General features: G+C 52.2%; 14 protein-coding genes across 14 annotated transcripts; 9 read left to right on the top strand and 5 right to left on the bottom strand.

Moving 5' to 3' along the window:
* Window positions 1-45: 45 nt before the first annotated feature.
* CC84DRAFT_1169529 (NADH-cytochrome b5 reductase) lies at window positions 46-1,497 on the top strand. Its single transcript, XM_018179682.1, has 3 exons — window positions 46-420; window positions 469-546; window positions 596-1,497. The coding sequence occupies exons 1-3, from the start codon at window positions 171-173 to the stop codon at window positions 1,141-1,143; spliced, it is 876 nt and encodes a 291-aa protein (XP_018029794.1). The 5' UTR covers window positions 46-170; the 3' UTR covers window positions 1,144-1,497.
* Window positions 1,264-3,127, bottom strand: CC84DRAFT_1264380 (uncharacterized protein; the record flags this gene model as incomplete). Its single annotated transcript, XM_018185306.1, has 1 exon — window positions 1,264-3,127. The coding sequence occupies exon 1, from the start codon at window positions 2,923-2,925 to the stop codon at window positions 1,264-1,266; it is 1,662 nt and encodes a 553-aa protein (XP_018029793.1). The 5' UTR covers window positions 2,926-3,127.
* A 279-nt stretch (window positions 3,128-3,406) lies between these two features.
* CC84DRAFT_1210288 (uncharacterized protein) lies at window positions 3,407-4,487 on the top strand (the record flags this gene model as incomplete). The annotated part of the gene is made up of 2 exons (XM_018182281.1): window positions 3,407-3,679; window positions 3,729-4,487. The coding sequence occupies exons 1-2, from the start codon at window positions 3,554-3,556 to the stop codon at window positions 4,485-4,487; spliced, it is 885 nt and encodes a 294-aa protein (XP_018029792.1). The 5' UTR covers window positions 3,407-3,553.
* A 50-nt stretch (window positions 4,488-4,537) lies between these two features.
* Window positions 4,538-6,051, bottom strand: CC84DRAFT_1169525 (mitochondrial carrier). The gene is made up of 5 exons (XM_018179681.1): window positions 5,775-6,051; window positions 5,681-5,721; window positions 5,012-5,591; window positions 4,771-4,958; window positions 4,538-4,718 (listed from the first exon to the last, which is right to left on the bottom strand). The coding sequence occupies exons 1-5, from the start codon at window positions 5,872-5,874 to the stop codon at window positions 4,695-4,697; spliced, it is 933 nt and encodes a 310-aa protein (XP_018029791.1). The 5' UTR covers window positions 5,875-6,051; the 3' UTR covers window positions 4,538-4,694.
* Window positions 6,052-6,409: 358 nt separating this feature from the next.
* On the bottom strand, window positions 6,410-8,205 carry CC84DRAFT_1169524 (Zinc/iron permease). The gene is made up of 3 exons (XM_018179680.1): window positions 7,994-8,205; window positions 6,822-7,943; window positions 6,410-6,772 (listed from the first exon to the last, which is right to left on the bottom strand). The coding sequence occupies exons 1-3, from the start codon at window positions 8,044-8,046 to the stop codon at window positions 6,598-6,600; spliced, it is 1,350 nt and encodes a 449-aa protein (XP_018029790.1). The 5' UTR covers window positions 8,047-8,205; the 3' UTR covers window positions 6,410-6,597.
* Window positions 8,206-8,353: 148 nt separating this feature from the next.
* CC84DRAFT_1131312 (acyl-CoA N-acyltransferase) lies at window positions 8,354-10,227 on the top strand. Its single transcript, XM_018175894.1, has 3 exons — window positions 8,354-8,467; window positions 8,517-8,816; window positions 8,864-10,227. The coding sequence occupies exons 1-3, from the start codon at window positions 8,446-8,448 to the stop codon at window positions 10,120-10,122; spliced, it is 1,581 nt and encodes a 526-aa protein (XP_018029789.1). The 5' UTR covers window positions 8,354-8,445; the 3' UTR covers window positions 10,123-10,227.
* A 214-nt stretch (window positions 10,228-10,441) lies between these two features.
* On the top strand, window positions 10,442-11,152 carry CC84DRAFT_1104451 (phosphoribosylglycinamide formyltransferase; the record flags this gene model as incomplete). The annotated part of the gene is made up of 2 exons (XM_018175058.1): window positions 10,442-10,566; window positions 10,624-11,152. The coding sequence occupies 2 exons, from the start codon at window positions 10,442-10,444 to the stop codon at window positions 11,150-11,152; spliced, it is 654 nt and encodes a 217-aa protein (XP_018029788.1).
* Window positions 11,153-12,289: 1,137 nt separating this feature from the next.
* On the top strand, window positions 12,290-12,863 carry CC84DRAFT_1223094 (uncharacterized protein; the record flags this gene model as incomplete). Its single annotated transcript, XM_018183462.1, has 3 exons — window positions 12,290-12,479; window positions 12,536-12,727; window positions 12,805-12,863. The coding sequence occupies 3 exons, from the start codon at window positions 12,290-12,292 to the stop codon at window positions 12,861-12,863; spliced, it is 441 nt and encodes a 146-aa protein (XP_018029787.1).
* Window positions 12,864-13,073: 210 nt separating this feature from the next.
* Window positions 13,074-13,766, bottom strand: CC84DRAFT_1223093 (uncharacterized protein; the record flags this gene model as incomplete). The annotated part of the gene is made up of 1 exon (XM_018183461.1): window positions 13,074-13,766. The coding sequence occupies one exon, from the start codon at window positions 13,764-13,766 to the stop codon at window positions 13,074-13,076; it is 693 nt and encodes a 230-aa protein (XP_018029786.1).
* Window positions 13,767-14,983: 1,217 nt separating this feature from the next.
* CC84DRAFT_1157416 (uncharacterized protein) lies at window positions 14,984-17,249 on the top strand. Its single transcript, XM_018177012.1, has 4 exons — window positions 14,984-15,240; window positions 15,290-15,770; window positions 15,826-16,637; window positions 16,694-17,249. Exons 1-4 carry the CDS (start codon window positions 14,999-15,001, stop codon window positions 17,175-17,177), a joined length of 2,019 nt encoding a protein of 672 aa, XP_018029785.1. The 5' UTR covers window positions 14,984-14,998; the 3' UTR covers window positions 17,178-17,249.
* A 240-nt stretch (window positions 17,250-17,489) lies between these two features.
* On the top strand, window positions 17,490-19,833 carry CC84DRAFT_1131304 (sugar transporter STL1). The gene is made up of 4 exons (XM_018175893.1): window positions 17,490-17,961; window positions 18,011-18,069; window positions 18,123-18,512; window positions 18,574-19,833. Exons 1-4 carry the CDS (start codon window positions 17,900-17,902, stop codon window positions 19,722-19,724), a joined length of 1,662 nt encoding a protein of 553 aa, XP_018029784.1. The 5' UTR covers window positions 17,490-17,899; the 3' UTR covers window positions 19,725-19,833.
* Window positions 19,834-20,072: 239 nt separating this feature from the next.
* Window positions 20,073-21,334, top strand: CC84DRAFT_1169519 (uncharacterized protein). Its single transcript, XM_018179679.1, has one exon. It carries the CDS (start codon window positions 20,537-20,539, stop codon window positions 21,230-21,232), a length of 696 nt encoding a protein of 231 aa, XP_018029783.1. The 5' UTR covers window positions 20,073-20,536; the 3' UTR covers window positions 21,233-21,334.
* Window positions 21,335-21,597: 263 nt separating this feature from the next.
* Window positions 21,598-22,504, top strand: CC84DRAFT_1169518 (uncharacterized protein). Its single transcript, XM_018179678.1, has one exon. The coding sequence runs from the start codon at window positions 21,837-21,839 to the stop codon at window positions 22,416-22,418; it is 582 nt and encodes a 193-aa protein (XP_018029782.1). The 5' UTR covers window positions 21,598-21,836; the 3' UTR covers window positions 22,419-22,504.
* Window positions 22,505-22,548: 44 nt separating this feature from the next.
* CC84DRAFT_1223087 (uncharacterized protein) lies at window positions 22,549-23,739 on the bottom strand (the record flags this gene model as incomplete). Its single annotated transcript, XM_018183460.1, has 3 exons — window positions 22,549-23,081; window positions 23,128-23,593; window positions 23,647-23,739. The coding sequence occupies 3 exons, from the start codon at window positions 23,737-23,739 to the stop codon at window positions 22,549-22,551; spliced, it is 1,092 nt and encodes a 363-aa protein (XP_018029781.1).
* Between the last annotated feature and the right edge of the window lie 608 nt (window positions 23,740-24,347).

Raw genomic sequence — 24,347 nt, 5'->3', positions numbered from 1 at the left:
CTCCTCATAAGGAACATCGGAGGGCATCAAAGTCCGATCCTGTAGCAGCTGGGTCAACAATAAGTAGCCACGACGCGTCTCAAAAGTAGGATTGAAACCACTCTCGCACTATTGTTCATCTCTCTTTGCTACTCCAAAACCCTCTTCAATCCCAGATCTGGACTATAACTATGGCGCTGCCGCTACGACCTCGGACCATCGTCGCAGGTCTTACTGCTAGTAGTATCGGCGCTGGCCTCCTACTCTCAAGATTGGGCCGAGATGTCGATGCCGATGCAAATGCGCCGAAAAAGGTTTTTGGCAGAGGTCCAGCATTTGTGTCGCTGCCGCTAGAGAGCGAAGAGCAAGTTAACCACGATACGAAGCGGTTACGGTTCTCGCTCCCGAACTCAACAGATATTAGCGGTTTATCACTAACGTGTAAGTCAAGATTCGCATTGATTTGTGCATTCGCTGATAATCAAACAGCCGCCGTGCTCACATTGTCCTGGCCGCAGGGCCGATGGACTCCTGTCGTGAGGCCATACACGCCGGTATCACATATAAGTAGCGCATCCGTCATGAATTTTACGTGAAGATGCTAATGAATGTGAAGATGAACCTGGTATTCTCGAACTATTGGTCAAACACTACCCAAACGGGAAGCAAAGCACACACCTGCACAGCCTCAAACCAGGCGACAAGTTGATCTTTGCTGCCGCAATCCGTGGCTATCAATGGGTTCCTAACAGTGTCCCTCACGTAACGCTCATAGCTGGGGGCGCGGGCATAACACCCGTTTTTCAACTCGCACAGGGTATCTTGTCAAATCCGGATGACAAGACAGCGGTGACTATCGTGTACGGAGTCAACACAAATGATGACTGCCATCTTAAAAAGGAGTTCGAAAAGTACGAGAAGGAATTCGAAGATCGATTCAAGGTTGTGTACACGGTCAGTAGGCCGGACGAGAAGACAACATTGCGAAAGGGCCGTGTGACAAAAGAGCTGCTAGAAGAGGTGGCTCCAATGCCAAGTAACGGCGAGACAAAGGTTTTCGTTTGCGGGCCGCCCGAAATGGAGGCGAACCTGGTAGGATCGCGCAAAGAACAAGGCATTCTAGAGCAACTTGGGTATCGGAAGGACCAGATCCACACATTCTGAGCATCTCGAAACATTGTACTCGAGTTTGACATGTAGCATCGCCAAGATTCATGGAGCGTGAAAGCCTCTAGCTCTGTAACAATATCTGTATCATTTGCAACTTGGACCTAGCACTGTAGTTCAGGCCGTGCCATTGAAGAAGCTCGTAATCTCAATGTCTGTAAAGAACTCGTTGAACCACGGAAGATCAGCAAAAGTTTGAGCTTGGTCCACAGAGAAGTGGCCATTGGTGTCATTCTCTGTCGATGCACCAACAGGATAAAGTTTCAACATCTCCGACTGCCTGACGACATTCGCTTCTCTCCGTTTTTGATGCATCGAAATGAGTGCGCGAGCCGCCGTGTACGCATCCTGGGTAGCTTTTGTTTGGTAGGTTTCGCTCACTCTCGATAGACATGACATAGTAGGCCCTAATAAAGAGAATGACTTCGTTGTGTCGATGGCGAGGAGGGTGCAGACCGATTGGAATGGTACGTTGGCCATATGATGCCAGGGACTCCCAGCTTCTAACAGCGTGTGTACACCTTGTATTGCTTTTTCGATGAGCTGCACAACTTTGTCCAAAACATCATCTTGAACATGCCATCTCAGCGTGTACAGTCGGCGGAAAAGACACAGGGTCAAATTGCACTGAGCTAGGATGGAGGGAGGTTGGGTATGGATCCGGTTCAGTACTTCTGAAATGGCGTTGATAAGTTCCGGACCGCTTATGCTTTTGGTTGGGTCTAGGTTCTCTGTGTAGAACAGGAGGCCGAGAAGCTCGGTAGTGTAATCTTTGGGTCGGGGTGACGCAGGGACTGTAGACATATTCTGTAATGTGACACGAGTCCGGCCGAGATCAAAAGATAGCCAGACATTAAGATGACGAGCAACCCCCAATATTCTTCGATTCATATCTGGCGTGGAGGGTCGATCAGCTCGACGGAATGGAGTGTCTGTGCCGATTTCACAATGCAAGCCCGCAGCATCTATCATGTGGAGAGCTATGCAGCTTGCCATCCAGGTCTCCTCAGGTCTTCCGGTTAGACGTAGGTAGACTGTACGGAGGACCCAAGCAGTGGCGGTATTATAGGTGATGTCTTCAGCACTCAGATCAAGCAGGAGCTTTGCTAGAACAAAAAGACTTGTCTCTGTCTCTAGGCTTTGGAGGTTCGAGAACGCGCAGCCTAAGGCCGCGATACCGCAGATCACTGCTTCTGGAATCGAGAGGCTGCTTCCACGAACCCACAATTGCTGCACTGTCTGATCCACGAGTTCACGGTCGACGAACCCGTAGCACGGATCAATCTTGTCGAAGTAAACCGCCACGATGTCTTCCAGTTCCGCCTGCGTCACGATATCCGTGACGCTCCGTAACGGCATGTTCGTAGAGACTTGGCGCTGGCCGAGGAAGACGTTCCAGCCCAGCATCTGTGATGGCGGAGCATTGCTTGGATCCACCGTGATAGCGAATGTTCGAACGAAGGCGGATCCTGAGTTGCTTTCTAATGATTGCGCAAATGGTGTTGGAGCCAATGCTGGAGGGGCTAGTGTTTGGTCCTGGAGTGCCCCACTATTCTCTTGCGGACTTGAGGAATATGGCTGAGATGGCAACGTGCTTGTGCCCTCGCGCCTTCGCTTGCGCGGATGCGAACGGTATGAACATTCATATCCGAAGTTCCGGCATAGCTCGCATGCTGGCTGGTCTCCATCACATCTCCGCTTCCGCTCACGACACGGCTCGCATGCGATTCGCGATCGTTGCCGTCGCCTCCGTGACCTGCTCTCACTGGCTTCGCTCATGACTTGATTCGGTGCTGTTGAGTGTTCGTTGCCAACGTCGGGATTAGGCGGATCTGGCGGAGGATCGATGTGATTTGGACGCTAGATTCGCACGTGATCTCTACCTGCCGCAGGCCCCATGAGTATGTCTGCAGTCGGGGCCTCGCATGAGCACGAACACTAGCGGCATGCCACTAGGGCTTGAATGGAATCTTGAATGAAGTCGAGAGATTCAACTGTCAATAATATCATTAGCAAATGCCTAGTTTGTCTCCATACCCGTCGTCACATTCGAAGGCAGGCGTTCCAGGCCATCATTTAGATTTCCATTTGTGTCGGCTCAAATTTTGCATGGGTATCACTCCTCTGTTCCAATGGATCCTTTTGAACATCGTCCTCGTCAAATCTGGAGTACAATCTGCAGTATGTGTTGGCCTCAGGGCCACGCGCTAGTGCCCGATTGGCTAGGTGTCCGCTGTGGTACACCGCCCACAACTTCGCCCTTGTAGCACGCACTCCTGTGCTTGCGGGTCCCTTAGAAACCCTTCAATTACAGGGGGAGACACCCGATGGAGGAGACGAAAATTCTACAACAGTTATATGATTTCACTCACCAACACTATCCGGCACAAAATCTCCACCCAAAACCATGACCAGACCCACAACCATCCCTCCCAAAGAGGCCATTCTCTCAACATTCGACAGCCTAGTAGCCGCAGGAACAATCTCCTTTGGCCCCTATCGCACCATCAAATATGATGCAGGTGGATACCCAGTATGTCCCTCCATCTCCACTGCCAACGTCAAAGCTTATTCCACGAAAGCTCGAGTTCCGGGTATGTCCCGCCTTCTCCCGCAAGCCACACACCATTGGCGCGAAACTAGATCCCATCTACACCAACCTTCAGCAATGGGGTCCAGGCAGTGATCTGTTCTTGTCTGATCCGCGCATGAAGCTTGCCCAGCTGAACGGAACCCACGACCTCGCATTCAACATGTTCTGCACCGACCGCCCGCAATTCCTCATCCTAACACTAGACTCCTACGCCCGCCAGTCGGAGCTCCTCGACGCAGCTGACTTCCAAGCTGCCCTCGATATGCTGCACATCCCCGGCGTCGGGTCTGAACTCTATGTAATCTTCAACGGCGGAGAAGAAGCGGGTTGTAGCCGGGTGCACAAGCATCTCCAAGGCCTTCGTGGCCCTCCCCCAGCTTTTAGTAATTTCGTGCAAGAGGGGCTGAGGGCGAGTGTGCCGTTCCAATTCTTCGCACATCAATTCTCATCAGGATTTGCGAGTGTGAGGGGGGAGCAGATGGCGAGCGTTTATGCAGGGTTGATCTCGAAGGCGAAAGACGCACTGGGCCTTCCGGAGAGTGCGAGTGTGGTCCCGCACGGGATGTTCATGTGGAAGGACTGGCTGGTTGTGATTCCAAGACGGAAAAGTGGGATCGAGGATACGAGAGCTAGTGCGGCTACGGCGGGAATGCTGGGGTCTGTGTGGTTGAGCGAGGAGGGGCCGGTGGAGGATTGGGTGAGGCTGGGGCTGAGAGAGGTGCTGGAGGGGCTTGGGGTGCCGCCGTAAGTAGAATAAATAGATAGAATTCATGATGGCAATAGGAATTACAACCAAGATAACCTTTCCCGAAACCCTGTAACGGTACAAACGCCGGGCGCCTTGCACAGGACTCCTCTAGAGTGCTTCACTGAAATCCAAACATGAACATGACTATCTCGTTCTACAAGCGCCATGCTAATCGTCTAAGCATCGAATGAAAAGTGGTTTACTCCTCTAGTGGCCACCAGTCGTGGGCAGCTGCAGTGATTGGTCAGTGCATAAACTTTGGGTTTCGTGGAGGTACACTTACGCCAAGGTAGACCTTGAATGAATCGTAGATCAGCCACTGGAATGCCGTCAAGGTACCGATCATGAAAATACGAACGGGGAGGCCGTTCCAGAGGCCACCGAAGCCAATCTTGCCGTAAATTCTGCCCATGGCCTGGCCAGCGCCTTCTCCTGGTTTGCGGTCCGAATTCAACTTGGAAACCATGACATCTACGACATTTCAGCGATCGAGGCACCATATATGTAAGCATACAAGGACTTACCAGCAGGGTGCGAGACAACCGCACATCCGATACCAGCAATATAACCACCCAGGAACGACACACCCGTCTGCTGTAGGGAGTTGTACGATTCCTTAGGCTTTCCAAGGTACTTGTAGATCTGCTCCACCGTCTTCTCAAACGAAGTGAACTTCACCATAGTGTACGGAATCTGGCGTCCCCACAGAGGGTACAATCCCTTGTACAGCCCAGCATAACCCTCTTGGCTGACGACCTTGCTCCAGCCTTCTCTCAAGCTATGCGCAAATGGCGGTAGCGTAGTCTGCATGCGGACCTTGATGGCTTCGAGCGGGCACAGTGCGATATCGGCTAGAGCTTCCGCAGAGGCCGAGGCAGCGAGGTAGACAACGGTTTTGTTGGCATTGGGTGCGAGCTTGTCGCCATACAGGTACTTGAAGACCTCGTAGAAGCCGTATTTGCCGGCACCTTGCAGCGAGTAGCCAACGAAGGTAGGCGTCCAGCCGAAGAACACGCCGCGGAGGCCTTCTTTGGAATAGATCATTTTCCAGGCTTGTGTGTTGGACTTGTAGAGCTTGTCGTCAACTTGTCGGCGGCATTTCACCTGTCGCAGTACTATTAGCACACATGCCTCATGAAGCCGCAGGTCTGTCGAATGAGGATCGTATGGAGGGAAGAGAACGAGCAACCTACCAAGTCTAGAGGTGTGACCATTGTATGTGTAGGACCGCAAGCTGCATCGATTAGCGTCTGTCGTAGGAGGGTGTCCTCGACCAATCCGACATACCGATGATTCCACCCATTGTGCAGGCAGCGAAGTACGACCCAGAGAATAATTCAATCTTCCTCGCCCCGGCCCTTTCTATCTTTCCGCTTGTGCTCGCCATTTCTTGTTGGTTCGATCGTTGCTCTTTCTTTTACGGCCGAGAGGGGTGCAGTTGTTATCGGATAGCTATCGCGTCACTGTCGCGTGCTCTTTATCCTGCCTGGGAGCTTTACTCTCCGAAATGGAGATTTCCGGGCTATCAATTGAGGCAAGGAGAATCGTAAATTCGGGATACGGAAACCTTTGAGTAAGGATACCAGAGTTCGAGGCTGAATGGTATTTATCGCAAGCTTGGTAGCGCATGGGAAGCTCCCGCAAGATCCGTTACGATGACGTCGCAATCGCTTAACGAACGCGCTAGTTCCGCTGACAAGGGCACGTCAGCACGGGAACCACGACTATGGGTCGAAGTTCCGCCCAGACCTCGTACGAACGTCAACTTCTAGGTGTTTTTGCTCGAGAGATCGGCAATTGGCTCTATGTTGGGCTGAGGCCTCGTACGGGACGCTTCCAGCTATGCCGAGATCTTTATATCCGGGATGCAGCTTCGACTTGGACTTTGTGTCATTGAAGGCAGATCGATAGACTAACAAACGCACCACTTGTTATACCTGTTGTACATATCTATACCACACTTCCAATTCTGATCCAGATCCCCGCCTACTCAATCATGGACATGTCAAAAAGTAATCTACAATATGTGGTATCATCCCGAACACCGCTCAGTCATTAATCCATTTTCCTTTTCGAACGACACGCAAACGAACGCCGAAGAAATGCTGCATTAATGGTGATGTCCGACCTGGGTTACGAGGGGCACGAGCATGCCGGACAGAACAATGGCGATGTCGGATCTGGAAAGACCGCTCGGTTGCGGCATGTGGTGGTCAATGTAGCCGTTGATCACGGGGGCTTCGTGGGAATTTGTGGCTTCGGTCATAGAGTGCATGGCCACATACCTGACTAGTTTAGTTACTTGAAGGGTGGAAAAATAGGCGCGATACTCACAAGAAGGTTCCACCCGAGAACAACAGAACCCATCCGGTTGTCCATGCCAGACCATCATCTCCACCCAGGCGCCCGCGACCAAGTAGGTGTACGATGGACCAGGTCAATACAGCACCTGCGGGGGCTGCTAAGCTGAACATAGCGAGGTGTGTGCGGATTCGTCGCTTCGAGAAACCCTGTTTCAGCAATACAGAGGTAAGACCGAACGCAGCAGGAGCTTTGTGTAGCATGATGGCGAAGAAGACGACAAGGGATAGCGAGGTTGAAGGTGCAGTTGAAGAGGCCCCTAATGCGATACCATCAGCACACGAATGGATCACCAGTCCAATGGTGGTCGCAGATGAGCGGGGAGGCTTCGAAACGTGCGGTGGAAGAGGCGTGAGCGGTTCTGGCGGCGGCGATCCGGGAGTCAAAGCGTTCAAGCTCATCGAAGACGAATTATGTGGACCGCGATGTAGGTTCGATAGCGAGATGTGCAGCGACTGATATTGCGATTTTGCATTCGAGAGTGCTTCAGGAAGGTGGTCCACAACAAACATGAGGATGAAGCCGAGTATCAGCGCAACACCAATATATCCGTGAGGTCCTTCCATGTCTGCATCCACCGGCGTTGCCACTTGCTCGTCCTCTTCCGGCCCGTGCACGCGCGTATGGCCCTCCCTGTGGCCTTCGGTCGAGTCGTCGTCGCCGCCCTTCTGGGGCTCCTTGTGCTCCTCCTCGGCCTTGCCCTTCTTGTTCTTGTCTGCGCGCTGCTTGTAGCTGTCAACCGGGGGCGTCTCCGGTGTCCTCTTCACAATGATGCTAGCCGCATCAGGGGCCTTGACGGCGCCTGTCTTTGTAAAGTCTGTCCGCAGCGCTTCAGCTCTGACATGATCCGGCACGAACTCAGCAGGGTTGAGTGTCCCTTTCTGCTGGGTGTGCCCGGACGGGATCTTGGGTTGCGGGTGCGGCACGTTATGAGCATGGCTTTTGATGGCGGCGCCATACATGGTCTCGATGCCCTCTGGGATGATTACGATGAGGGATGCGCCTACAAGCACGCCGGTGCCGAGCAGCGAGACGGTGCGGATCTGACGCGGAGACAGGTTGAAGGAGAGCGGGAGAATGCCGGCCAGAAAGGAGCTGCCACAATTAGCGACTGCATCGTGTCTCCTAGGGCGCACTGCACTCACGCAATACCCATGATGGTGCTCAGGGCGAGCAACATAAACAGACCGTCCCACATGATGGCGGCTGACCCGTGTTGGTCCTGTCTCTTACGGAAGCAAAAACGGTCGACGAGGAAAAGGGGCTGGGCAATGCTAGGGAAAGTCTATCGTCATTACTTGCGGCCCTGTCGCAAGAAGCGTGTGATGTTTGGGAAGGGGCTGAGGCTCGAGGAGCGGAGAAACAGCGGCCAAGGCGCACATCCCAAACGCCTGAACGGTGCGGTGCTTGTTTCGGCTCCACTCTCGACTCGCAGGGCTGAACGAGAACGGCGCTAAAACGCGTCTTTCGCGCCGAGCTTCTCCAACGCGACCAACATTTACTTGCGACCCGCTCTCGTCTGCTTTCTCTGCACGCAGCCACGTCGCACACTCGGACGCACCGACACCGAGTGCGTGCTCACCGGACTTTGCCCATCATGAACGTCCAACTAGAGGAATGTGAGTCTGACCACACCTCGCGACAGCCACTCGCGCTGACCTCGTCCAGACATAACCAGCGCAAACGAGTGCTTCGAGCTCAACCTCACCCGTCCCTCCCAAGATGCAGCGCCTGAGCCCGTATTCAGTGAATCCTTCAACCCTACCCACACCTACGCTTTTTTCGGCGAGGACGAGGAAATCATTGGCTACAAGGAGCCCTCCATCAAGTTGAGCTTTCGCGCAAACGACATGAAGCCCTCGCTCAAGGCAGGCTTTGAGGAGAAGGTCGAGCTCCCGGAGGAGGTCTATTCCGAGAAGCATCTCAAGGTCGACTTTGCAACCGTGTTCAAGGATTACCTTCCCGCCTGTAATTGCTCCCTCGTATTCACCCACACGTATACTGACGCGCAACAGCTGTGTTCGACCGCTCCGAGACCCCGGCCGACGGTGTGCGGACTGATCCCACTTCGAAGGACTGGAGGCCACCCGGCAAGCAGCTGCACACATTTACACACCACGGCAAACAGTTCGAGATATGGGTTGGAAGCTTTGCAGACCCCACCGCGCGAAGTTTGTGGGACAACATTCGGATACTACCTATACTCTTCATTGAAGGCGCGACCTTGCCCGAGCTGGACGTGGACTGGTCGAACGAGAGGTGGTCCATATACATGCTGTACGAAGTCACATCCACCGACGACGACATCTCCCCCTACACGCTCGCCGGTTTCTCTACCACATATCGCCTATGGCTGCTCCCAACCTTTGAGATTATGCGCGCGACAAAGTCGCTTCCTTCGCCTCCTGCCAGCACGAATGGCGACGCTGGTAAATGGACTCCTCCAAGACTCACCCAAGACCCGGTGACTTTCCGCATAAACGAGCACATCGACCCGCTGGAGCAGCCGTCGCGTGAACGAATCTCGCAGTTCCTGATACTCCCACCGTACCAGGGCCAACATCTCGGAGCGACGTTATACCAGACAATATTTGCAGATCTCGTCAAGAGGCCATATATCTACGAATTGACCGTTGAAGACCCAGACGAGGCATTCGATGCGATGCGCGATTATAGCGACATGGAGTATCTCCACTCACTGTCCGCTTTCCAGTCACTGACCATACCCGCGACCATACCAAGAGAGAAGCTCGCGAAGAGTGCTCCTATTCCGCGCGACGAAATACTGGGCAACGGCGTCGACCTCCGCCAGTTGCAGCGTGAAACGAAGATTGTGTCACGTCAATTCAATCGCATGCTTGAACTTTACCTCTTATCTACGATACCGCCTGCCCACCGAAACAAGAACCGCATCACCCGCAAAGATAGATGCTCGAACGAAAACGACCGACGCTACTATTTCTGGCGGTTGGCGGTGAAAGACAGGATATACCGCCAGAACCGCGACTCCTTGGAGAACATGGAGGAAGGCGAAGAAGCTCTCACAACTGCACAAAAGGTGGAAATGATCGAGAATGCGGTGGACAACCAGCAAGCGGAGTTTGAGGAGCGAATGAAGGGTCTGGAGAAGAGGGCAAAATGGAAGAATGGAGAGAAACCGGAAGGGTCGAGCTCTCGGTCGAAGCGGAAAAGGATGATTGTGGAGGAGGATGAGGACGACGAATGGGAAGACATGGACGACGAGAGCGTAAGCTCGAAGAGAGCGAGGGTTTGAACGAAAAATGGAAATGGAGCGGCGTTCAAGGCGTCTTACTACGGCGATTAGCTTTAGGAGCTGTTTGGAACTGCGCAATTAGTACGGATACCAAATGAACCACTGGAGATCTCTCTGAGATCGGACATTTCAAACATCATTGTCAGTGACCTTTTTCCCAACAGCTAGATTGGCGCCAGTGGGCCCTCACGAGAAAGTCCATACCCCTCTATCGATAAGCCCCGCGTCTGCCAAAATTAAACACTGGCTCTCCATTGCGGAGCTCCATTGACCTCCGCACCCTCAAAGTTCACGCAAACCGCGCCCGCCTGCGTCCACAATGTCTCAATCGCCATACAACCTCGTCGTCCTGATCTCCGGCAACGGCTCCAACCTGCAAGCCCTCATCGACGCCAGTGGCACCCCCGCCCTCCCAAACACCCGTATAACTCACGTAATATCAAAGTAGCGCTCCCACCTCAATCTGCCCTACAATTACTGCATGTGCTGACGTCCATGCAGCCGCAAAGCCGCCTACGGCCTCGAGCGCGCCGCCAAAGCTTCCATCCCCACTACCTACCACAACCTCGTCCCCTTCAAGCGGAAACACCCCCAAACCGAGGCCGGCACCACCGCCGCCCGCACCGAGTACGACGCCAGCCTCGCGGCCCTCATCCTTGGTCTCGAACCCAGGCCCGACGTCATCGTGTGCGCTGGGTGGATGCACATTCTGACGCCGGACTTCCTGAACCCAATCGCCGCCGCGGGGGTCAAGGTTATAAATCTGCATCCCGCGCTCCCGGGGGAATTTGCGGGCGCGGGCGCGATTGAACGCGCGTGGGAGGCCGGGCGGAGCGAGGGGTTGAAGCGGACAGGGGTCATGATTCATGAGGTTATTGCAGAGGTGGATGCGGGCGAGGCGATTGTCACGCGGGAGGTGGAGTTGAGGGAGGGGGAGAGTTTGGATGAATTGGAGACTAGGATACATGAGGTCGAGCATGGGTTGATTGTGGAGGGCACGAGGAGGACGTTGGAGGGGATAAAGAAGTAAGCGATGGAGGAAGGGGCGAATATTTGGTCAAAAGCAGATCTAGATGAGTGGTGCGGATGATTGGCAGACTGGAGCGTGGGTACAAGACGGATCTGCACTTGTTTGAGCAGCGGTGTCGCTCAGGGACGGTGGTACCGTTAGGGCTTAGATTGGGCACTCAAGGTCTTACTCCCAGTGAAAGTTGCAAAATTTTCGGGAACGCCGGTATGGACGTCTTGGTCTTTATCAGGACGACTGATCACAGCGCCAATTTACTTCATAAGCTTGGTCACGGAAAACGCCTTGCGCTGACGAGCACAATTACTCTCTAGCCACAGTGGTACTTGGCTGGATGGGCTAGCTCATGAACCTATCAGCTATGTTCTACATTCGATCCAATTGCTCTTTTCCTATTGCCTCGGTACAGGAGAAAAGGTCAGGATTGCAGGGTTGTCAGACCTATCCAATGGCATGGAGGGACTCAGCGGCATTTTGCAGCTACGAAATCGCCCCCGTCCATCATAAACCCATGGCTAATCTTGTGGGTTTGACGCTTTTCCAAGCCGAATCCCGGTTTTCTACTTCCATAGGCAGTCTAGCAATCGAGATTGCTAACGAATCTTCTTCAATGTACTCTGGGAAAGGAAAGTATAACACATCAGGCGGGCCCAATGGCATCAATCGTGATCAAATTACGGTCGACCACGCTTCCACCGCATCGTAACCACGCGGTAGCTCCTCGCTTCTCCCAAATCTGCAATTTCTCCATTCAATGACAGTGCATGGCAAATTTCCGTGTGGCTGGTATTCATTGGAGTTCTAGATCTGCTCGCATGTCCGGGTCACACAAGACCCACGCGTCCAATTTCCCATAGGTCTTTATCGACAGAATAGTCCGTACAACAATCGGACGCCTTGGTGTCCATTTCAGTCGCAAACGCCCATGAAACTCATCCTTAGCTTGCCTTTGTCTTTCCTCGTCGAACAGGCTCGAGCACTGGTGCGTGGCTGAGAACCGTTTACACACTTGCCCACTTTCCATATAAAGTCTCCATCGCACTGCGCAGTTCCCTCACATCGTCCAGCACAGGCTCTCGCTTTAAGACTGTGCCCCATCAATTCCTCAAACCAGGAACCTTTCCCCCGGGCAGCTCCACAATGCGTCTCTCCTCCCTCCTTACACTCGCCGCCGCAGGGCTCACCTTCCTGACGGTCTCCGCGCAAGACTGCTGGAGCAGCTCCAGAATCACTTGCCGCAACGCCTTCGCCAACAAGACTGCGGCTCACAATGCCATCACTGCCGCTTGCGACGCAATGCCCTCCTGCGCGCCCGGCACCACCGTCACCGGTAAACCTCGCCTCACCCCACTCCAGTTCTACTCAATCTGACATGCCAATTTGCAGGCAAAGTCCCCGGCTACACCGCAACCCTCCGTCTCGGCACCGCCTGCGCGGGCGTCAACCCCTGGACGAAGGACGCGTGCGTGGCGCTGTTTGAGGGGAAGCTGTATCCGCAGTGCAAGACGAATGAGAGCTTGCCGTATCAAGAGTTCCCGCCGAAGCCGTGGCCGCCAGTTGCGCCGGTGGACTTTCCTTGTAAGTCCCCGAAGGTAGGGGAAGGGTTGTGGTTGGGAGGGTTGTGGTTGGGAGGGTTGGTGTACTGACGAGAATAGTGGCGAGCAAGCTGAGTACGTGTGATGATAGTTGGTTGAGCTTCAATGTGGGTGGGTAAGAGGGGTGCGTTGAGGGCTTGAGATTTATAGTGGAGGGCTCGTGATTAGAGTTCTAGGGGACGAGGTTGAGGTTGGGGGATATTGGATGGTAAAGGTTTACACGTCGAATGAGACAAGTGTTATCGTCGAAGCCTCTATACTAGATCGAACCTGTCGACTTCCCATCTCAAGCCAAAGCTGCATCCGTCGCGAACTAAGCTAGCACCATCTCATTCCAATGGACGTCCTTTCGGATCCTCTGCTGCAAGCATCTCGTCCGATTTACGGATCTGCATGGTCCCAAGCCATGTCTTCCACTCTTCCTTGCTAGCTGCGACTCCGACCTGTCTATACCCGTCTGTCCGTCTTTCAGTCATGAGCTTCACGGTCTCTCTAGGCGCTCGGTACAACACCAGATACAGCTCGACATTCGCTTCAGATCCTGCCTCCTCGACTACTTTCAACACACCCTCACCTATCTCCTCCAATGGCCTGCCATGTGTGAGCAACGGCTTGATCATCTCATCTTGACCTTTGGTCCCAGACTTGAGCAACATCGCAAGCGAAGTAGCACTATTTTCGAATTCGCCGTCCGCCATATGAATGTTGACATGCTTCTCTTCGAGCAAGTACCTTGTTACTAGTAGTCGTCCCTCGATAGGATTGGCGCTCGATCCAGCTGCTCGCCCCAGCGATGTGGTGGAGTAGTTGTGGCTCACGTGGTGTATGTCTGCGCCATATTCGTCAACAAGAAGCCTGCAGATTTCGGCACAGCCTTTTTCACACGCCGAGATGAGACGGCGGTTCAAATGATCATTCTTCGTGACGGTCGGTCCTTTGTGTTTGTCCGGGAACTTGGTCGGACTGGACAGCAGAGTTTTCCAGACGAGTTTGAACAGATCTGGGATATTGTGCTTCTCCATAGCATCCTATGTGGAATTGAAGATTTTGGCTTGATCTGACTCGAGTAATTTGACGTATTCAAAGGAGCCGTCACCCCTTTGTGCGGTCAAGAAGGGAAAGTGAAGTCGAACAGATTCAATCGAAGCAAGGGGACGCAGCGGGTGCTAGGTTTTTGATGATTGCATCTTTTTGCAACCGAGTGACAGGGGAGCCGAAACAACCAGACTGCAGGACGAATTCAATCATGTCTCGCGGGTCTCGACCTCCCCTACGCCTAGGTCAAACAACTCCCTGAGAAGACTCGGATCATTTTGGTCGACCGCCTTCTCATGCATTGCTGGTCCGTATCGAGGGAATTTCTCCAGTATCTCGCTGAGCTTGGTCTTGCGCTCCTCGCCAGCCGACATTTTGTGTACACGCTTTCGATGGAATGGGGTTCTGCCATCTTGGTCATACCAGAAGGGGTCTTCCATGGGCTCCTGAGCGGGCGGTATGCAAGAAACAGTTATACCCTCGGGCACTTCCATGTAGAAGAGGTCGAGGCCTTCTGCTGTAGGTGTTTGAGCCATGTTGAATTAAAAGCGAAGTCAAGCATTGAGAAGACACCAATTCTCGGTTTGCATTTATAAATAGAAATTGATGGGTGCCGCACGCCTGATATCAAGGCGGCCGGAGGCTAGTGCACGTCGAGGCCTAAATGCGCCCTGCAGGTGGTAATCCTGGAGCCCAACCAACTTACGGCGCATCGACCGGTGAAGGTAGACTTTTGCTTACAAGTGCCAGCGATTCAATGATGGGTGTACGCAACATTTGGCGTTGAAGTTAGTGGAAGCGGGATCCGTCTGGGTAGTGAAGACCGATGACAGACTCAAAGGCGTCGCTCTCGGTCAACTCTCCGAGGTGGGTTGCAACACTCATTCATGATTCCAGTGTTCTCGTTGTCGGTCAAGGCCCTGGTTTACACACTGCTACAAGCTGTTGAGGCCGACTGCTGGACCAAAATCGCTGGCATCGCTTCAAAGGTGAGTCCTCCATTCTATGCATACACACATATCTTTGGCAGCTTAATAAATCATGGAAGGGGCGCGAGGCGTAGGTAGGATGTGCGAGGGCGATGCAATGGTGAGCGGGGTGGTGTCCAGCTGGAAGAACGTACTTTCCCTCAACAGGAATGCACTAGGCTTAATCAACAACATACTTAGGCGCGTCACTTCCGCACGATCCCACATCTCGTTTCCATCACTCGAATTCTATGGAGCCCGCATCTTCCCAAGAAGAATCGCCCGGTGTTACCAAGCTTCCCAAGAAACGGAAACTACCACCTTCGAACGGCTGGCTTCCCCACAAAGCAGAATTCCAACGCAAACGTTCTGCTACCGCTTGCCAACTTTGTCGCACTCGAAAGACAAAATGCGATAACAATCGGCCCATATGTTCCAAATGCCTTGAACTCGGTGCAGAATGTATTTACCAAGATCAAGCTGCTGCTGAACCGTACGTCGATTTGTATGTTGACATTGCTGATGCGTTAACATCTATCCAGTCCCCCAAGTCACATCCTACAACGGCTGGAGTATCTTATTGGACTGGTGGAATCGAAAGTGCCTATTAATAGTTATGACCACTCCATGCATGACGATTCCGCGGCTACTATAACATCACTAGCAGACACCAATGAGACACTGCAGAATCCGTCTTTCCACAGTCTGGTCCTTGACCGTGTCTCCACACCCGCAAGCTCTAATCAAGTGCCCCACCATGAGTACTTTGGCTCCAGCGAGGATGTGTTGGGCTGGCCAATCTTCGCAGGTAAATACGATCGTCGCTGGATTGAGGCCTTGATCTTCGACCCAACACTACCTAGTGATGATCTGTCTGGAACTCCCACATCGCCCAGAGTTACTGACGACTCCCTCCGCAACAAATTCGAAGATCCACGGCAGGATTCTCATATCAATGCTACCATACGTGAAGAAGACGTACTGCACCTTGTCGAAGCATTCCTTCTCAATGTTCACGTAAAGGTATGATTCTAATGCGAATAGTACCAAGCCAGTTAAACTGACGATTCATATCAAGAATCCAATATTTGACCCGAATTATCTGCGAAGTATGGCGAAAGCCGTTGTGGATCGCGGTTTCGACTGGGACGCATCTACCTGCTTGGTTCTTACTGTGTGTGCGCTTGCTGCGATATCTTCAACCTTTGCCTGTCGCCCAATTCGCGCGATCAACACATCCTCAGACGATCTGGTACTTTCGGAGACCAGCCTATCCACCACTCCAGGATATCATATGGCTGAAGCATACTACATTGCCTCGCGCAAACGGATTGGGTTGCTTAAAGACACACTGCTCGCAACAGAATGCCACTTCATGTCTGGTGTCTATGAGATGTACTCATTACGCCCTCTTCAGGCAGCTATCTCATTCAACCGGGCGTGCGTGACGTTCCAGACATTAACCTGGATGCGAACGGAGTACTACATAACGGAAAGCCAACTCGGTAAAGCGAGAGCAAGTCGGTTGTACTGGTCCTGTCTAAAATCAGAACACGAGGTATCAATCGAGATACGGCTCCCTTCTTCAGGCTTGACGAAACTCAATTACACGAGCGCGTTTCCACCGCCCCCTTCGGCAACGAATACGGAGGACTGGTGCCGCATGTATACGCAAGTGGAGACGGACTCTCCTCACTCGACACATTCGTTGTGGACACAAAATGAATTCGAGCATGGCTGGTATTACTATCTGGCAGACATCGCAGCTCGCCGCCTCTTGCAGCGAGTCATTGAACTTTTTTACAGAAAGAGTGAAGTTGTATGGCTGGAGTTCCCGTTCCTAACGCTTGTCCATACAGTCGAAGAACTGGACAGACAGCTCTTAGAATGGTGCGTTTGCTGTAGGAGATCTATAATCTTGCGTTATCCTACTGACACATATACAGGCATCGTGCTCTACCCGGCGTAATATCTTTCGACATCGAGAGCACCGCCGCCAACGACGAGTTGTCGTTTCATTTGCAAGCGCGAGCTTTGGAAATCAAAGAGCGCATTTATCGCCCCTTCCTGTACCGCATGATATACCAAAAGGGAGTTCACGACTTTTCCGATCAAAATGCACTTCAGCCGTTCGCTACATCGCATGCCATTACGTGCTCAAAGCTGATACAGCAGTGGAACATACGGCATCGCCATCACGGCACGTGGTTAATGTCAAGGCAGAGCTTCGCGTGCGCTCTTCTCCTGCTCGCAGGAAGACGGGCTGGGATCAAGGTCCTCCCTGATGAGCAATGTAGTGGGAGTGTCCAAGCCTCTATAGCTACTTTGAAGTTCTGGGAAGATGAGGCGCCCGATCTAAAAGCGTCTCGTCAGATCTTGGAAGACATTTACAGCCAGCTGCATGAGCAGCATGCATCGACGACTGTATGACCACGAAACTACTACATCACAGATCAAATATAGACAGACAAGTCGTATCCGACCGTTAATGAAGCAGCAGCTCATACGGTGATTATATGAACCACGTTGAGATCACGAACGGATTTCCGCGCACTGGTGTCGCATCGAGGGTCATCTCCACTGCGTCAGCGGCAGCAGTCTATCAGTAGCGCCGCGGACGTCTGATGATTGCCGCGAGAGATGCTCTAACGTGAAAAGGCCCGATACTGTGTCCGAATAGCCCCGTCCAATCAGCTTTCTTCTATCTGGAGAAGCGCAACACGTGAGGCGATGGAAAATTTAGCGTCGGCAACAGTGAGCTTGCTACAGCAAGATCGCACAGCATCTCCGAATAGCCCCAGCCAATTGGATGCGGCTATTTGTATCGCTATCCAAAGCCGGAGATGGTTTACGAAGCCAAGGGCCCTGAGAGTTCTCATCAAGTTACCGGTAGCTTGACTGATCCAAGGCGCAAAGTTCGCAGCTGGGACCTCCGCAGCTAACATGGGGTCTTCATGCGGGGGCTCTCCACACATCACTTGTTCCCAAAGCCGTAGGGATGTGACAACGGTATACCCGGATTGCAAGCTCTATAAGTACGCGATCTCTCTTGCTCTGCAGAGACTCCACCTCCTCCGCAGAGGACGATCTCCTCTCATCTTATCTGAGACATTGTGACTATCACACCAAAGAGACCTTAGTCGTAATTCGTTATGGACAAGATTCATCGCTTCAATGTGGTGCATCGCTTTGAGAAGCGAGCACTGCTTATTGCGTAAGATGCCCCGCCAACACAGTTCACAGCCGCTAACGGCGCGTTCTAGCATCAATTGCATCGCTGGCCTTTCCATCCTTTTCTTTGGGTATGATCAGGGAATGATGGGTGAGCATATCTTCTGTAGCTACCTTAATGAGACGACTAAGTTTGGGCAACAGGTGGTGTCAACACGGCATACGACTACTACACAAGAATGGGATTTGGTCACAAAGGCGCAGACGGTGGCGTGGTCGTCACCAACGACATTCTCCAGGGCGGCATAGTTTCCATCTATTATTTGGGTACACTTGTTGGTGCTCTCGTTGGAGGCTGGTTCGGAGATCGTTTTGGACGCATTAAAACCATCTTCTTGGGAGCAGCAATTGGTGTTGTGGGTGCGTCGCTTCAGACTTCTGCGATAGATCATCAATGGATGATATGCGCTCGTCTCGTCAACGGATGGGGCACTGGGATTCTCAATTCGATCATTCCCGTGTGGGCAACCGAGACTGCAGAGCATACGTCACGTGGGCAATTTATTGCTATCGAATTCACACTGAACATCTTTGGTGAGTACCATTGCACAGGACTGGCAACGTCATTGAAGTTGAGACGTTAATGTCACTTCAGGTGTGGTTTTGGCCTATTGGATCGAATACGGATGCTCCTTCTACGGCGACGGAACTTCATCCTTCATCTGGCGCTTTCCTATCGCTTTCCAGATCCCCATGCTGCTCACCCTCATGGCTTTGGTCATGTTCTTTCCAGAAAGTCCCCGATGGCTGGTCAAAGTAGGGCGGGAAGACGAAGCACGTTATGTCCTCAGCCGGCTCCGCGGAAATGTGACGGGAGAAGAACAAGAGAAGACAGAGGCTGAGTTTCAGGACATCGTGACGTCCGTTGAGATTGAACGCTCCGGACGCAAGGGACCTCAATCCTACTTCCACATGTTGTTTGGCATCGGCTCAGGAAAGCTTCACACCGGCCGACGCGTCCAATTAGTCATTTGGCTCCAGATCATGCAGGAGTGGGTTGGTATCGCTGGCGTTACTATCTACGCACCAACTATCTTCGGTATCGCAGGAATGTCTCCCGAAAAGCGCCAGTGGATCGCAGGTCTCAATAACATTTTCTACATGTTTTCCACCTTGATTTGCGTTTTCACACTCGACAAAATCGGGCGACGTTGGACACTCTACTGGGGCTCAGTTGGACAGGGTATTGCGATGGCGCTCGCCGGCGGCTTCTCGTACCTAGGTCAACAGGGTACCTTGGAAGGCAATGCTGGCAAGGCTTCAGCATACGGAAACGCCGCCGTGTCCATGGTCTATATCTTCACCTTTATTTTCGGCGCAACCTGGCTGACGGTCCCGTGGCTCTACCCTGCAGAGATCTTCCCACTTGAAGTGCGCGCGAAAGGCAACGCATGGGGAGTTGTTGGCTGGTCCATCGGTAACGGATGGCTTACGCTCCTGTGCCCGGTCATGTTCAAGGCACTCAGCGAGAAGACGCTGTATATCTTTGCGGCCTGTAATGCAATTACCATCCCCATGGTATGGGCGCTATATCCCGAGACGAATCAACGCACGCTTGAGGAAATTGATTTACTGTTTGCTGCGGACAGCATCTGGAACTGGGAGGCGGAGAAGAACTTCACGAGGTTGCAAGAACAGATGGGTGTGGGTATGTCTGGCTCGCGTGCCGATGAAGAGGCTCCGCACAGCCGCAAAGGCAGCGTCGTCCGAGGCATGAGCCTGCACTACGAGGAGGCAAAGCCGTAAGACAAATCTTTAGGCAACGAATCGACTCGAAAGACGCATGCAGGCCCCAAATCGCTGGATGTATTGGTTATGTCTGTAGGTTCCGGCGTCAATTTTTGGCAAAGCGCCCAAATTACAGTCGTAGAGCACATTGCTAAATTCAAACAATACAATAACTACTCCCAAACTGTCATATTCTGAGAACGGAATTCTTGTTCAAAATATCATTGGTCTTGCCAGCAGGTATCAGAAAGGTCATGTGCAGCAGTCGTAGCAGGTTACGATCTCCCTAACAACACTCAGTCCGGAGTTATCCGGAGATGCCAAGTAACCCGACCCCGCTACCCACCAGCACATACTACGCTTCCATGAACACGACACTTCATTGTCAAGGCATTTTCCCGTTGTTTGCTTAGCTGGGAAAGCTGTTATTGATTCGCATCTAGAACTCAGGTCGGCGTGCTTCACCAACAGCTCTCGTGAGATTATATTACACGAAGTCATCTCCGTCAGGATCATCGTGCACTTGCGGATAGCGCCTGATAGAATCCTCTATTTAGAACAGAAGATGACCGAATTGACGGGACTACCAGCGAAAATCTGGCAATTTGCCTTCTTTCCATACAGGGGTGACCCGATTTCCCAAATAGAGGCACAAGCCAAAGCATGGCCAAACGTTCTTTCGAAATTAGCGGATTTGGCTGAGCGTGAAGACTGGACTGGAACGAATACGGACGGGCCTGATGCGCTGGAAAACCAGATCCTCCACAACTACATATCTTTCACATATTCTCGACTGGTGCTTGAAGGGAGAAAAGTCGTGGCCAGCGAGGATGGAGAGTATGCTACCTTCAACACTGGGCTCCTGGATAGATTTGACCAGGGAAACCTTCGGCTTCTTTCGAAGGAACACACAGCTAGGAAAGCAACCTTGGTATTTTCTCCGATGGGCCATCGAGTCCGACCGCGAAATGATGACGTTTTTCAATCCTACACCAGAGATGGCAGACTACGTAACAGCTGCATCTGACTTAGTTTACGATTGGCGCCGGCCACTGATATTGAACTACGCGCACATTCTTGACGACGATGACATGAAGCGCTTTCCCCAAGAGCTACAGAAGCGACCTTTAAGAGCAAGGTCGCAGCTTGACGCTGCTGTAAAAAAAACTCTCAATCGCTTGCGTCGAAATTACAAAATTGCTATCCCCCAGTGGTATCCTAAACTTAAAGATGAAGGGGCACAACTCTTGCTACCCCTGGATCTGTTCGACGAGGGCACTGCTGATCTTGCGCTCGTGGTCAGCTTGGCTGGTGACAGGTATCGCGGGTCCACAGTTCTGACGCTTGAAATGGCTTATACGCACGCCCGCTTGGTTGCAAGACCTGATAGTGAGTGGCTAAAGCCATTATCAACAGTCGTGGAAGATCAAATGGATACTGGAAGTCCGAACGCTGGCCTTCAGAGAGATCTTGCTTCACCAAGGGACAATCCGGCGATGAAGATCTCGGACTGGCGACGTCTGTAGATTCAAATGAGCTTTCTGGTCTTTAGGCTTGTACTTCTTTGCGATATAGCCAGGCACTGCTGTTGTTCCAAGGTCAATCATAGGTCACATAGACCATGCCCAGATCCTTCGTATCACTTTCAAGCATCGTCTTTTCGTATTGTCATATTCTTCAAACTCCATCTTAATTCGAAGCATTGCAGTGCAACTTACCACTGCAACTTGCTACTGCAACTTACTTAGGCTTGAGCACTTTGCTTGTCTCTGCGCTAACCATAATTGGAAAAAACGATGCAGGTGCTAGTGCTGATTCACCTCAACGCGAACCCATTGGACCACACCTCCAAATTAAGAGACATAGCCAGGAACTACCCCACCACAATGGTGATCCTACACTCTTGGCGTGGCTATGTTCTTAATCTGTCGTGCCACTGCGAATAGAGCTGGTATCCACTTACGTCACCTCTCAACGCACAAAGCGCAGTGATGCCACATTATGATCATCATAAGTAGGGCCGCAGTCATCATGTTGGAGCGAATACCATAAACCGACATCACCGGGAATAGTTCTGAATAAACCTTTTGAATCGAGTCTCGAAAAGCGAACCATCAGTCACATCACAAGATGCCTCTCTTCAGCTCACAACCGCAATCCACCACCACCCCGAACCTCACCTTTATCGGACCCGACGCGCACGGCACAATCTACATTGAAGATGCCCGAGGCATGCGCACGCCATTCTTCGCAGTCACGATAGCGAAACACTCCAAGCCCAGCCTAACCGTAAACCGCATCTTGCCCTCCGGCCACCAAGAGCCGTTCTTCACCTCCCACACATCCTCCATGTCGGGCACTTCCAGAATCGACCTCGTCAGCCGCGCCAGTGAGATCAAAATGAAAATCAGCTACGAAGGTATGCGGCTACGTCGAGAATTCCAGGGGCCAACGGGTAAGCTGAGTTGGTTTCCTTCAGGGAACTCGGGCTGCGATCAGAAGCTGAAGGACAAGAACGAGATGGTGTTGGCCAAGTTGACGGCGAATATTGGACATTCGAAGGAGCCTAGATTGGAGATATTGGTACCGTGTGATGATTACTTACTGGATCTTGTTGTGGCGACGGGGTTGGCGGTGTATAGGGATACGGTGAAGGAGGTTAAGCAGGTTGAGGTGGTGAGTGAGGTGATTGGCGGCGCATTTGGAGGTTGAGATGTTGTTAATGCAAAGGCGATCGGTCTGTTCCCATGAGAGCATTTCCGACTCCATCTTGCAGCATGCGAACGAAGTATAGATGGCCTTAAGTGTAGATGATCACTGTGTAATAGAGTACTTGATATACTTATACATGTTTTACAGACGCAATCGATTTCCTCTCATCGTTGTAAGTTCCCACCAGAGTCTCCTCGTTGGAAATGTCTTGCTCTGGCTGCATGCCCTTGTTCGCCGCATTCTGCATCAAGACCGACATATCGTCCTGACTCTGATCCGAGGTGATACCGAACCACTTGTACAGGTACGACTGCATCTTGTTTGGGACCTCGTTAGATCCTACCAGGGTCGAGCGGTAGACCGTCAACGATCCCATAATAACCGCGATGCAAGCCTCAACGTGGCACCAATACGACTGCCACCGGCAATCGATGATACCTTGGTAATAGACTCCAGCCGCGCGAATGACTGAACAGATGAGCATGAAAACCGAGAGCATTAGGAAGATGCCAACGCCCAGCCGGACGGTTCCTCGCACTGCGGATTTGCGGAGGATGAATATTGGGATGATGACAATGGTGAGGTTCGTGAGGCCGTCAAGCGTAGCCGTCACTGCGAGCATAGTGAACATGCCGTGCCTGCTGTTGTTGAAATAGCATTTCACTGAGCGCGATTAGAAACGTATAGCACAGAATGTCTTGTTGCTTACCTGCGGCCGTTCCAAGTTCTTTACAGAGTATGAAGTTGGACCCGAAAGCCAGCACAAACCAAGACGCTGCAGAAAGGGCAACAGCAGCCCAGTAGAACCATAGCACGTGCCTCGACATGACGCTCATCATTGGATAGAAAAGCGCAAAGTAACTGCCTTTTACGAAGAAGATTGCCGTCCACGAGAGTACGATGTTCGCAAACGTCCAGTTGTAATGTGCCGTAAGTTTCCGGTAACCTTGTGTAGAAGCAATGATCTTCGCAGCTGGATCGCCTCGGATCAATGCCTGTACAAGGTAATAATTTGGCGAGATCTTGTACATGATCCCGGTGCTGAAGGCCAGGCAAGATAAGGCAAAAATGAGAAGCCCGTCATCCAGGGCAAGGCGTCCGCGCGACGAAAGACGAATGATGATGCGGCCCATGCATGTCACGATCGCGAGTCCAAAGAGGATCCCAAGGGACAGCTGTAGGATGGTGAGTGTCGCTGCTTAAAGGCGCTAGAGTTTTCTTCACTCACCTCGAGGGATATCATGGGAATTCTACCAGCATTTCGAATCCGTTCCTCCGCCTCGGCCACCTGTTCAGGCGTGAGCGAGCCGACAGCAGGCATGACTGCTTTTATTGTCGATTTCGGGTGACAGTTCCAATGGTGAGGCCTCTAAGGTATTGAAGACGTTTACATATAACGTAGGTTTGTTGCGGACATTCGAGAACTCATTTCATACTGTCCAAGCAAATAGGGCCGAGAGGTGGGCATCGCCTTCCTCTAGTTCCCGAACGCTCGAGAGAGCCTCGCCACCCTCGAAGCCCGTAGCATCTGAAACGGCTTGGCTCATCTACCGGCTACTTTATCTTGTTGCGTAATATGCACGCAGCCACAATGTGGTGCTTAGGGCTGCGCTCCCGCGCGAGAGACGCGCGAATTCCCGCTTGGGGCCGGGGGCCATTGTCCGTGACGGACATTTGTGCCGCGGGATCGACCGAAGAACTGTAGCCAAACCATGATCCCGCGTCTAGATTGAAGCCGCTAGCTAGAAGAAGCACTATCGGTCGTTAAAAGGATGGACTTTAGACGTGGAAATTTGTCTTTGGAGGGAAAACAAGGCTTACTCTGGGGCGACACTTGCTCCTGTAACATACGACGTCCTCATACAACCACGTACGTCCAATACGAAAACAACTCATGCGGCACCGATTCGATACAAAATGCGTCGACAA

The sequence above is a fragment of the Paraphaeosphaeria sporulosa genome, assembly GCF_001642045.1.
Source record: "Paraphaeosphaeria sporulosa strain AP3s5-JAC2a unplaced genomic scaffold CC84scaffold_15, whole genome shotgun sequence".
NCBI classification, from domain to species: domain Eukaryota; kingdom Fungi; phylum Ascomycota; class Dothideomycetes; order Pleosporales; family Didymosphaeriaceae; genus Paraphaeosphaeria; species Paraphaeosphaeria sporulosa.
This window is presented reverse-complemented; position numbering and strand designations above follow the sequence as displayed.